General features: G+C 33.1%; 1 protein-coding gene across 1 annotated transcript in view; it reads right to left on the minus strand.

The window, feature by feature from the left end:
• LOC103215739 (ankyrin repeat domain-containing protein 30B-like) overlaps positions 1 to 14,301 on the minus strand; it is a 213,756-nt gene that overhangs the window by 176,577 nt on the left and 22,878 nt on the right. Inside the window, 6 exon segments of the mRNA XM_073018916.1 lie at positions 63 to 153; positions 1,604 to 1,665; positions 6,018 to 6,090; positions 6,189 to 6,217; positions 7,796 to 7,874; positions 13,717 to 13,789. Coding sequence (XP_072875017.1) covers positions 63 to 153; positions 1,604 to 1,665; positions 6,018 to 6,090; positions 6,189 to 6,217; positions 7,796 to 7,874; positions 13,717 to 13,789 — 407 coding nt within the window.

Below are 14,301 nucleotides of genomic sequence, written 5' to 3' on the forward strand. Positions count from 1 at the left end.
CTTCCTCATCTGTTTATAGAAATACTTGGTCAAATGTCTTTTTAAATAAAAATGGTTCTTACCTTCTAATTTTCCACTTATTTTACTGAATTCTTTTTGATGTGTAGCCTTGGGTAAACATTCATCATTCTGTAAAACATTCTCAAGGAAATTCTGTTAAAAGTAATATCAATAAATAATTTCAACGGAGAAATCCCAATAATGAAGAGTATCAAAATGTCCTAATTAAAATCTTTTTGAAAAGCACAGTTTCCTACTTGACAAGCAATTCGACTTAAGAGCAGATGTGTGTTGAAACCCAAAACATTTCGATAGAAAACCTCACGTAACGCTCTCTATATCAAGCTTATCTTTACGTTCATGATGCAATGAACTTGGTTAGTGAGAAGGAAAAACAAGTCACATGCACGAAATAATTCACTCCTGCGTATTTCAAAAAGTAACTCTCTTAAAAATATCTAGCTTGTGTTGTAGTCCTTATCAAAAATAAACACGACATTTCAAACAAAATACAATACACTTGCTAGTTGCCATAACATATACCGCATTAAACATTTAAACTATTCATGATCAGAGAATCGTTTAGTGTTAAAAATGATGCATGTCATGAAGAGAACTTTGAGAGTCTGTCATGTAATGTATGCACAGATGTTGAAAATGCTTCTTCATTTTGGTAAATTGGAGCTTAAAACAAGCAACATGTTTTTAACAAAATTATGCTGATAGAAAAAGTGCTTGAATAGAATGTAAATGCAATAAGAAAAAAAATGTCGTATATAAATGAAAGCAAGCAAATATTAAATTCTTTTTGTCTGATGACAAATCAGATGAAATCTCCTTGTCTATTGCCCTCCACCCTTTGCTGTTACCACCAGGCAGGAGCTGCTTATTTCTAAGAGGTCAGATATTTTCCATGTCTTTCTACAGTTGTGACCTTAAAATACATCACTATTGTTTGACGCTCATGCTGCTGCAACTTGACTGCCTGCCATAAAGGGACTCGAGGAGTTCTATTTGTGAAAATAATGTATATTTTTCAAAAGACTACTCAACCACTACTCTTGTTTTTATGGTCCCACAAGGTTTCCTATTCCTCACACTTTTCTTTCTCCTGAAATGTTCCCTCAGGTCTATACTGTACAATATAGAAGTGTCAATACACACATTCAAGTCCCAGGCATTAACTTTTCAGGTACCAACTTTTAGAATACTGCAGTGTAGACTCTCTCTCTATGAATCCATTTAGAAATTTTGTACATCTAGATATACCACAGAGTCATAAATCTGCCCACAGCTGGACCCGGTATAATTCTTTTGCTTTTAGACAAACTTACTTCAGATCCCATGTGAATTTCTAGTGACTTCTAAGCCTTTTTTTTACACTGTACCCCACTGGCTTCTTAAATTAATCCTAGAAATTAGCAGAATTTCACTATGAAGCAGTGATCTACTTAGCACATAAATTCTCTATTAAGTGTATTCTGAAAAATATCAAACATAATTTGGGGGTGACATATGCAGAGGTGAGAAAGTCTAAGCCTCTGATTTTATGTTTTTGTATCATGCAATACTAATATTTTTAAAAATCAGTTCTACACAGTACCTCAAAATCCAAACGATCTTCTTCATCGTCCTTTTGTTTGGATTGTGATGGGAACTTCTGAGCTATAAAAGGTTAATCACAGATACATTCATGAGAACTTTTCTCTACTATAAACATTAAAAACATATACAAATCTACTTTCATTCACGAATCTGAGGTGTTTTCCTCTGTAGCTCGTATATTCTTTTTGTCGATTACAATTACTACTTCTGTAGTCAATCCATTAGAATTTAAATCTAAAAAATCTGACATTTAATGTTATATCATTCATTAAAATGCAGAAAATTATATTTAACTTGTGATCCCTACATCCGTAAAGTTCACATTTCATGCACAGGGTCCAAGAAACCAAATCATACCTTGGTATGTCACCATTTTCACTCATTTTTAGAAGTGTACCCTGAATGGTTTCAGAGATCTGACAAGTCGCAACACTGTAGCTCTATAATGTGTGGGTCACAGTTCGAATTGTTAGTGGAATGTATGACTGCACAAGGAAATACTTTAAATATTTTAGTTTTAACTTCCAATAACTAAAAATTCAGTATATAAAACTAACTTAAAGACTGAAATCTGCTTGTTTTCATTTTTATTTATTATTTATCAGCATAAAAATTGTGTAGTTAACTATGGTACATTCATACAATGGAATTTTATAAGCCACCTAATATTTAAAAACACAGTAAATTGTGTCCACTATGGATATCTCTAAAAATTATAATGCTTATCGAAAAACAATGTTGCCAAAAATTGTATTGTACCACCACATACGTATTAGAAGTTGAAAAATATTTTACATATTAAATATGACTATGCACACCTGTTGTAAAATATTTAAACATGCATAAGAATAGTTTTTAAAGATAGTTTATTATATTGGTTTCTCATAGGCAATAAACAGTACTAGTGTACATCCCAAAGGACCTCTTCAAGGAGAACAACAAACCACTGCTCAGTGAAATAAAAGAGGACACAAACAAATGGAAGAGTATTCCATGCTCACGGATAGAAAGAACCAATATTGTGAAAATAGCTATACTGCCCCAGGTAATTTATAGATTCAATGCCATCCCCATCAAGCTACCAATGAGTTTCTTCACAGAATTGGAAAAAAACTACCTTAAAGTTCATATGGAACCAAAAAAGACCCCGCATTGCCAAGACAGTCCTAAGCCAAAAGAACAAAGCTGGAGGCATCATAGTACCTGACTTCAAACTATACTACAAGGCTACAGTAACCAAAACAGCATGGTACCAGTACCAAAACAGAGATATAGACCAATGGAACAGAACAGAGCCCTCAGAAATAATACCATACATCTACAGCCATCTGATCTTTGACAAACTGGACAAAAACAAGAAACAGGGAAAGGATTCCCTATTTAATAAATGGTGCTGGGAAACTTGGTTAGCCATAAGTAGAAAAATGAAACTGGATCCTTTCCTTACTCCTTACATGAAAATTAATTCAAGATGGATTAGAGACTTAAATGTTAGACCTAATACCATAAAAACCCTAGAAGAAAACCTAGGTAATACCATTCAGGACATAGGCATGGGCAAGGACTTCATGTCTAAAACACCAAAAGCAATGGCAACAAAAGCCAAAATTGACAAATGGGATCTAACTAAAGAGCTTCTGCACAGCAAAAGAAACTCCCATCAGAGTGAACAGGCAACCTACAGAATGGGAGAAAATTTTTGCAATCTACTCATCTGACAAAGGGCTAATATCCAGAACCTACAAAGAACTCAAACAAATTTACAAGAAAAAAACAAACAACCCCATCCAAAAGTGGGCAAAGGATATGAACAGACATTTCTCAAAAGAAGACATTCATACAGCCAACAGACACATGAAAAAATGCTCATCATCACTGGCCATCAGAGAAATGCAAATCAAAACCACAATGAGATACCATCTCACACCAGTTAGAATGGCAATCATTACAAAGTCAGGAAACAACAGGTGCTGGAGAGGATGTGGAGAAATAGGAACACTTTTACACTGTTGGTGGGATTGTAAACTAGTTCAACCATTGTGGAAAACAGTGTGGTGATTCCTCAAGGATCTAGAACTAGAAATTCCATTTGACCCAGCCATCCCATTACTGGGTATATACCCAAAGGATTATAAATCATGCTGTTAAAAAGACACATGCACACGTATGTTTATTGTGGCACTATTCACAACAGCAAAGACTTGGAATCAACCCAAATGTCCATCAGTGACACACTGGATTAAGAAAATGTGGCACATGACCCTGTTTGCCTGGGTAGACTTCATGTCTAAAACACCAAAAGCAACGGCAGCAAAAGCCAAAATTGACAAATGGGATCTCATTAAACTAAAGAGCTTCTGCACAGCAAAAGAAACTCCCATCAGAGTGAACAGGCAACCTACAGAATGGGAGAAAATGTTTGCAATCTACTCATCTGACAAAGGGCTAATATCCAGAACCTACAAAGAACTCAAACAAATTTACAAGAAAAAAACAAACAACCCCATCAAAAAGTGGGCAAAGGATATGAATAGACATTTCTCAAAAGAAGACATTCATACAGCCAACAGACACATGAAAAAATGCTCATCATCACTGGCCATCAGAGAAATGCAAATCAAAACCACAATGAGATACCATCTCACACCAGTTAGAATGGCAATCATTACAAAGTCAGGAAACAACAGGTGCTGGAGAGGATGTGGAGAAATAGGAACACTTTTACACTGTTGGTGGGATTGTAAACTAGTTCAACCATTATGGAAAACAGTATGGCGATTCCTCAAGGATCTAGAACTAGATGTACCATATGACCCAGCCATCCCATTACTGGGTATATACCCAAAGGATTATAAATCATGCTGCTATAAAGACACATGCACACGTATGTTTATTGCAGCACTATTCACAATAGCAAAGACCTGGAATCAACCCAAATGTCCATCAGTGACAGACTGGATTAAGAAAATGTGGTACATATACACCATGGAATACTATGCAGCCATAAAAAAGGATGAGTTTTTGTCCTTTGTAGGGACATGGATGCAACTGGAAACCATCATTCTTAGCAAACTATCACAAGAACAGAAAACCAAACAGCGCATGCTCTCACTCATAGGTGGGAACTGAACAATGAGATCACTTGGACTCGGGAAGGGGAACATCACATACCAGGGCCTATCATGGGGAGGGGGAAGGGGGGAGGGATGGCATTGGGAGTTATACTTGATGTAAATGACGAGTTGATGGGTGCTGACAAGTTGATGGGTGCAGCACAGCAACATGGCACAAGTATACATATGTAACAAACCTGCACGTTATGCACATGTACCCTAGAACTTAAAGTATAATAATAATAATTAAAAAAAGAAAAAAGAAAAAAGAAAATGCAGCACATATACACCATGGAATACTACGCAGCCATAAAAAAGGATGAGTTCGTGTCCTTTTAGGGACATAGATGCAGCTGGAAACCATCATTCTCAGCAAACTATCCCAAGAACAGAAAACCAAATACCGCATATTCTCACTCATAGGTGGGAATTGAACAATGAGATCACTTGGACACAGGAAAGGGAACATCACACCCTAGGGCCTATTGTGGAGGGGTGACAGGGGAGGGATAGCATTAGGAGATATACCAAGTGTAGGTGACGAGTTAATGGGTGCAGCACACCAACATGGCACATGTATACATATGTAAGAAACCTGCATATTGTGCACATGTACCCTAGAACTTAAAGTATAGTAATAACAATAATAATAATAGTACTAGTGTAAAAAGACTCTAAAGCCAAATGCTTCAGAAGCACAGTTTTATGAAAAAGTGTGTTTATCAAATATTCACAAAGAAATGATTGATTACTTTCCTCATCTTTACATAGTAAAGGTAAAACACACAAAAACAGACACACATAGGCACACACGATGAAACACACACACAAACACACATAGTTCACTACTCAGAGTTACTGATTTTCTTAGGATTCTCAAAGTGACAACACTGGAAATGAGGTCATTAATGTTGAAACACAAATGTTATATCAATAAAAGAAGCGATCTCCGAAGTAAACCATGGAATTGAATCAAGCTTTGAAGAACTAAAAAAAATTAGATTTTCAAAATTCACCTTCTTGAATCCTTAAGAAATACAGAAGTTCAAAATAGAAAACATTACAGTTTTGGGATACAAAACTAGAAACACCTGAGGTTAAGGTTACATTTTTAAAAAAACTATTGAAAATTACTGTTCTTGTAATATCAGGTTTTCAAATATAAATACCAGTATTGGCATTACTTAGATCAAATCTTTTCATCAAAGTTGAAAAAAATTAAGCATTGGAGATAGAAAGACTATCAAACTATTCAATATTGAAATATTCATATTTCCATAGTTAAATTGAAAAATTTACCTGTTCTCAATGTTTGTTCATTCTTCCATTTGAAGGCTTTATTTGGAACAGAGTTTTGCATTTTAGTGGCAGGCTAAATGGGTTTGGAAGCGAAATGATTATTAAAGAATGTATACTTCACAAAATACGTAGTTAATAAGTCATTAAAAATGAAATTATAAAACCAAATACCTTGAAGGCAGATGGCTTCTCAGGAGGCTCTTAAAAGCAAAAGAGATTTATCATCAATCATAAGTAAATATGACAAAACCAACCACAAATGAATGCAGTGATAATATCTAACTGAGTTCTCTTGGTTGACTTTGAGAATGAATACTTTAGATTTGGAAAGTTTGTTTAGGACACACACATGACAGGAATACACTGAAGAAAATATAAATAAAGGTTTCACAGATCATGCAGTTAAGACTTCAAAAGTGAGATTGTGTTTCACGTGTAAAAAGGGTTGATATGAGAAAATAAATGTCAAAGCTGAACATGGAGTGCTACACCATATACTAAATGAAACACATTAGAATCATTTATATTATTCCATTCGTCATGTTATTTAATATGGCCTATCTTTGGAAAGGTATATAGTTATGATGAGAGATCAGCTGAATGTAGAATTGACATCTCATCAGTGAAGTGTTATGAATTGATCAGTTTGGATATATACTTAGGTCATAATACTAAATAGAAATATTCGTTATTTTCCATAACCATGTGGTGTAATCATAGGCCTACATTTCTGTATCCTCTAGTTTATTCATCTGAATGCTTCTTGATCCACTCATGCAAGAAGATATATAAAACTCATCGTGGAAATAATCTATACTAAGCTTTCAATATTGACATATTTATATAAAAATTAACCACAATAGCTGTATTAAACATAAATAACTTTTTATATTGTTAAGTCACCACAATATTTATTTTTAAAAGCAATCTTATTATTCAAGTATAAATTCAGTATTTTTTTAGTTCCTACAATTCGTCTGATTTGGTGTATCGTTGGTCTATAATAAATTTTTGTGGAATGGCAATTTTACCAAAACAACTCACTTTCTTAAAAATAAAGCCAGTGTTCTTAATTTCAAATATATCTCATTTGAATAGCTAACATCAACAAAATATATATTTGTCATGACTGATTGTAACAGAGAAACCTAATGAGTCACTGTGGTTACCACAATTCTAGCAAGCCTCCTGCTTCCAGTAGTCTCTGGAGTGTCCACAATTTACTTTCTGAAGTACAAATAATCTAAATGCATCTGAAGTGAGTTCACTCAACTTTCCTTCTCAGAGTCTTCTCAGAGCCTTCTCAGAAAGAAGCTACCTTCTTTCTTGTTTGTACCCTGTTACCTGCCTCAAAATGCCTCTACTAAAAAATAAAAATAAAAAATAAAAAAAACCTCTAACTCCGTAGAATTGATTCTTTCCATCCAACACTATTTCAAATTTATTTTTTCATCACTTCCTTTCTCCTTGTTTAGTGAGAGTATCTTAAATTTATAATTTCTGTTTCTTTGTCTTTTTCTTCTTCTTCTATCTCTGATTCCAAGACTAATCTGTGTCACTGGAAAATGATATTGTTTTTCAGCATAAAAGCCACTTAGGAAGGCCCTGTTGCTTCCCTTTACCCTAAAACACTACAGAGAGTCCCCTGAAATATTTGAAATGTTGAAAAGCTGAACCTACAAATTTCAATTTGCAAATGTATATTTGTTACTGGGAATATTTTTCTCACTAAATTACCACTTCTATTATTTTGGTATAAAAAATAAAATTGTCATTACTTGTTTGATCTTGTGGAGCTTGTTCAATAATGCCAATATCATGTTTTTGATGTCCAGTTACTGTCTTTGTTGTTCCCTCCTATTACAAACAAAAAACAGAAAGCAACAACAACAACAACAATAAAAACTTCAGAAAAAAATTGTATGTATTAATTCAGTCACTCACTCAATTTGTCAGTAGCACAAACAACAACAACAACAAATACACACATTGTATTTATCAAATCATAGGCACTATTCTGGGAGAAGCAGAAAATATCCATGGAAGATAGATTCTAGCCTATATTCAAGAAATGGTAGAGATATGTGAAAACAAATAAGAACAGAAAAGTATAATTCACCAGTTCTACAATTTAGGTCATTAAAATACATAAGGGCAAAAAGGAGAGAAAAATCAGTTTTACCTGAAAAGCATAGAAAATGCTGCCATAATGGGACCATATTTGGAAGGACAGACAAAGTGCAGAGTCAGGATACAAAGACTCTTGGTGCAATAGCATGTGCAAAATAATAAGGCATGAAACAACATGGCAACTGAGGGATGCCAAAGTTATGTGGTAAAACTGGAACACAGTCAGAGGAAATGAGTTGAAGAGACAAAATGGGGCCAAACCATACACGGTATGTGTCACACTAGAATGTGAAATTACCCCTTCATGTAACGGGTATTCACTCAATATGCAGATGAGTTGCATCATTACAAATATAGTTTAGAAAGGTGACCCTTCCAGCGGTGTAAAGATGAACATGGGGAGATGGGGCAAAAGTAGAAAGGAGTACTTCAAAATTATAGGTAGAGAGTTAATTATGATAATAAGATATGGAAAATTATAAGAAGGTAGATAATACAAAATTTGGTGGGTGACTGGATTGGTGACCTGGAGGAGGGTTGAAGTGCAGGATGTGGGGGACGGTTGAAGTGCTGGTTGAAGTGCTTGAGTATTTCATGGCTACTTTCTAGGTATTATTTACTAGTATGGGGAAACCAGATGACAGAGTAAATTACAAAGAGTCAGGAAAGAATCAGGAAAAAAATAAAAATGATGTTTTCAGTTTGAGACCTATAAGATTTCAGGCATCTAAGGGGCTTGGAAGAAAGATCTGGATAAATACATTTGGAGTATGAGTAGATTACCTACTTGAGGAAAATTACAAAGTGATAAGAAAATAAATATAAGCTAGACTAAATGGGTAGAATTAAAACAAATCTATGCAAACTGCTGAAATTTTGAAAATGAAATCAAAGGGAGAGAGAAAAACATGGGTTTAAGTTTCTCAGTTATATATTTCCAAATTTATTTCAAGAATATAATTTTATTTATATAGGTAAATATTTATTTTTGAAATATTATTGTAATATGTATCTTTGAATTGAATGAAAACATTTAATTTTAAAACAAGATTCTACAAAATGACCTTTATAAAAACCTTGCAAATTTTTAATTGTACAAGAGAAATGCTTACCTATAGAATTATGAGGCATTTTTAAGTACTACTATAAAGTGAGATAGAAATGTGAAACCTTGTTTTAAAATTCACACGCTTTTCTTATATTCCTGTAAACAAGACAATACTAGCTCTAATTGCCTATTTACACCATATAAGATGGCAGTTTAAAATTGGAGAAAATATCTCTCATAAAGAAAATTAAGCAATAATTATTCAAGTTGAAGATTTCATTGTTTTTACACATATCTATGATTGTCAAGCAGGATTCAGTATTCACAGGAGAAGTGAAGAAAGAAACTAAAAAATTCAAGTCAACAGGATTCCTGAGTTTTAGAAATAAACAAATATATGTGCAAGGTGTAATAGTTATGAAGACTAAAGTTAATAAGGCTTCCTGGGAAGAATATAAAATATCTCTATTGCAAGAGATAGTTTTAAGAGTTTTTAAAAAGTATTCTTCCAATGATAAGTTTGTTTACTCTGTTATCAATCTTCCCTTACATATGATTCTATGATAATAGGTACTTTACTTTTAAAAAAAATCACAAATATTGATTACATTCAGTTGATGTGTGCATACAATACCATTACATACAGATATTATGAGCAAAAGATGTCAGAATATTCCTAGAGATTAATAATTTCTACATTTATTTCATTGAGAGTTTTGTAGCTTAAAAGTGATTTTTCTCTTTTAAGATATACAGATTAAGAACCTTGTTCATATGATCAGAAAATTTAATTTTAATAGTAAACTTAAATAAAATGCTTATTTATTTACACTCTATTATCAAACATATTCAAAACAGCTACCAAGGTTATATCAGAGAGTAAGATAAATTAGTTAAATAACCTAAGAATATGTCAAACATTAAGTTAGAAATCTTAATCCAGAAACCAAAGAGTCAAAAATTAAAAATTCACAATAAAGTTGACAAGACCTAAAACAGAATTTACTTTACATTCTACATTAATATAAATATGACTAGATTATATATAAAACATAAAGTTACTAAAAGAAGTGAGAATTAAATTTTTGTTCCATCTTTATAATTTTTTTGTTGACACACTGTAAATGTACATGTTTTGGGGGTACATATTATCACTTACTACGTTCATATAGTCAAGTCAGAATAATTGAGATATTAATCACCTTAAGTATTTATCTTTCCTTTATGCTAGAAACATTCAAATTATTCTCTACTAGGTATTTTAAAGAGTACAACAAATTGCTCTTACCTATAATCATCCTTATATTTTATTTCAGCTTTTTATTAAAATCAACTGCAAGTCACTCAGAAACACCTGAGCCATATTTTATTACCTTGCTATGCTTTCTTAATTTTTATTTTAAATAATTTGTGTCATATCTCTTATCCTAGAGAGTTCCTCCTCTCATTTAAACCACTATTTTTGCTGTGTTTTTTATAATAATCTGTGTCATCTTAACTCATTGAGTCTCTATGTTTATCTTACCCTTCTTCAATGAATTATTTCATTTCAACCCCTTCATGTAACTTATTATTAAACAAATATGGTGATATCCATTAGACCATTATTATTATTACTATTATTATTGAGACGAAGTCTCGTTCTGTCGCCCAGACTGGAATGTAGTGGCGCGATCTCGACTCACTGCAAGCTCCGCCGCTAGGTTCCCGCCATTCTCCTGCCTCAGTCTCCTGAGTAACTGGGACTACAGGTGGCTGCCACTATGCCCGGCTAATTTTTTGTATTTTTAGTAGAGACAGGGTTTCACCTTGTTAGCCAGGATGGTCTCAATCTCCTGACCTCGTGATCCTCAGCTTGGGGCTCCCAAATTGCTGGGATTACAGGCAGGAGCCACCACGCCCGGCTGTTAGATTATTTTTTTAACTAAAATAACCTAGGGCAAAAATTTGCTCTCACATAATTTATAGTATTGTTGAAATAATTAAAATTTAAAAAGTTAAATTACATGTTATATTTTGAAATATCTCTTCCCAATTTACAGTTGTATTAATTACCTCTTGTGTGGAAAAATGTGAAAGTTTAGTTTTTTAATAGTTCCTTATTTAACTGGGTTTGCATTGAAATAGTGTAGGTTGTTTCTATTCTGTGCGGCAAAAAGCTAAGTATAAATAATTGTATAAATTCTGCTTCTTCTAAGAAACAGAGAAAAAAAGAATAAATCTTGGGGGGGGTCATGACTGATTAATGAAAATCATACATAGCAACTAAATAGAAACCTGTAAATAAATATGCTGACAATTGAGACAGCAATGCCCTAAAAAGCAGACACTAAAGAAATGTATTCTGTGAGTAAAAAAGTCTGCAGTAAATCATTTTGAAAAGGTGAAGGAAGAGGGAGAAACAAACAAGAGCCGTGACCAGTCAATCAAGTATGAGCTTCATTCATGAAAGAAAATGAAAAACAACTATAAGACATGTGATGAAACACATAAAGTAGACTTTTGTTCATAATATATTCCCATAATGCTGATCGGTATTTACACTACAATTAGTTATTTGTTAATACCTGGGTAATAAAGATTTTAATTTTAGTATTATATAATAAGACGTTCAATTGGTTAAACATGGTCTTCAGCCAATACCTAAAAGCGAGAACATTGTTACTACAGAGAGAGAAAAAATTTAAGAAGAAACGTTTCTAAACTTTTCACCTGAAGAAAGTATTGGTAATCAGAATTTTAGAGTAATGTATTCCTTGAAAAGATACGTTAAATAGAACATGAGTTTTGGACAGGCGCGGTGGCTCATGCTGTAATCCCAGCACTTTGGGAGGCCAAGGCGAGCGCATCACAAGGTCAAGAGATCGAGATCATCCTGGCCAACATGCTGAAACCCTGTCTCTACTAAAATTACAAAAAGTAACTGTGTGTGGTGTACACGCCTGTAGTCCCAGCTACACAGGCGGCTGAGGCAGAAGAACTGCTTGAACCCGGAAGGCAGAGAATGTAGTGAGCCGAGATCACACCACTGCACTCCAGCCTGCATGACAGAGGGAGACTCTGTCTCCAAAAAAAAAAAAAAAAGAACATGAGTTGAGACTAAAATATATTAAAATTTTTTTATTCTAAACTCCACTGGAGGATACTAGAAAATATAGTGTAAACTTCTTTCCTATTTACTACATATCTCTGATTGTCTTCTTATCTGAGACATATCTTCTCAAGATAACTCACATGAATTTATGCATTGTAAATATTAAAAGAAAATACAAATTTAAGCCAGATTTTAGAAATGCCTTAGATTTAATTATAAGATATATTATGCATATTATCTTACTTGTAACATTCCATTACATAAAAATTCATTTGTCTGCTCATTTATTCACATTGAAAACCTCTTAAAATGCTTTTTATATGCCAGACTGTATTCTGGGTACACTAGGATGCACACAAGTGTTTTCTAACCTGCAGTGTCTCATAGTGATGCAAGAGCTTCAAAATGATTATTTAAATAACTAAACACAAAATCTTCTGAAATTTAAAATTTTCAAATGAGATCAAAGATCTTTGAACCATATATTTAAAAACTGCAATTTAAAAATTCTGAAATTAAAATCTTACCATATGCTTATTAAGAGTCTCTGCTTCCAAAATTGTTGTTTACTTGGGGTAAAACCTGCATTCTTCATTTAGATGAAGAGTTTAAATTCTACCTTTAATGAAATAACTTAGAAAACACACTGGCATGCCTTAATAATACAGACTCTGAGAAAGAGAATTTACATTTCTAAATTTCTACCATTATTTTTTAAATTAGAGATAAGGTCTCGCTATGTTGCCCACACTGGTCTCAAACTCTTGGACTCAAGCATCAGCCTCCTTGGTAGTTGGAACTACAGGCATGCACCAGCATGCCCAAATAAATTTTCACAATTTCTAATATTATTTTGGTGTAATTAAAGAACCAACAAAAGAAACTGAGAAAAAACTCTCTCCTAAAAACTACGAGATATCAAAATAATAAGTGCCAAAGAAAAAACCTATATGCTATGTGGCACAGTTTCGGAACTGAACAGTATCAGAGAGATTCCATGATTACAATAATAAGTAACTGGATCCATTAAGATAAATTTAAGCATGAGTTTTGTTTTAAGTTACAATAGAATAATTTTAAAAGTCACAGTAAGTATACTTATGCAAATAAACCTTTACCAGATTTTATATATTCTCTATTGTGGAAAAGTTTTTTCTAGTAAAATGTTCCTGTTTCTCCAGCCCATTCCGTATTTTGGCCTCATACCCTCAAAGTATTTACCAATGATTTGTTATTTACTGAAGTTTAAAAAAAAAAAAAACTGTTTACATCAACAACTCATATTTCTATAAAATGTTTTTATCTGACCAACTTTATATTACCAACATGAAATAATGATACTTATACCACTGCTAACCATGAAAAGTAAATACTATACAGAACTAGATTCCAACTGAGAAAATCAACTTCACAAGAGACCATTTTACCTTGGTAGCAAGATTAAAGTCTTCCTCAACTTTTGTAGACTGTGAATTTTCAATAGTCGGTTTGCCACAAAGACTTTAGAGAAAAAAGATACAACAGAAATGAGCAAATTCATATATTTAAAAAGAAAATCTGCTAGTTCATATCTTGCTGCTCACTCTAAAAAATGAAAACAAAAAACAAAATCTGGGGAAAGATCAGTCCTCTGTATATTATATCATGTTTCTTGGTAGAATTAAAATATGCCCTCTGGTTTTAAAAATGATTTTAGTTACCTATTTTTATTTTTGACTCTACCTCTCCAACCTAGAACATACAATAAAGACTGACTCTTAGTTCCATAAGAAATAGCGACAACCAATATAATTGGCATACCCTGAGTATCATTCGTCCTCCCAAACTGTTCTCAATGATGAACTGGAAATCTACTTAATGGCTGACATAACTTTTGATATCTAAACTGGAACAAACTTGATAATGTAAAATAAGGAAGAAAGATACAGCTACTTTGTCCCTTTTCCATTATCTATCTCTGATTCAAAGACTAATCTGTGTCACTGGAAAATGACATTCTTTGTTTTTCAGCA

The sequence above is a fragment of the Chlorocebus sabaeus genome, chromosome 9 (genome assembly GCF_047675955.1).
Source record: "Chlorocebus sabaeus isolate Y175 chromosome 9, mChlSab1.0.hap1, whole genome shotgun sequence".
In the NCBI taxonomy this organism is placed as follows: Eukaryota; Metazoa; Chordata; class Mammalia; order Primates; family Cercopithecidae; genus Chlorocebus; species Chlorocebus sabaeus.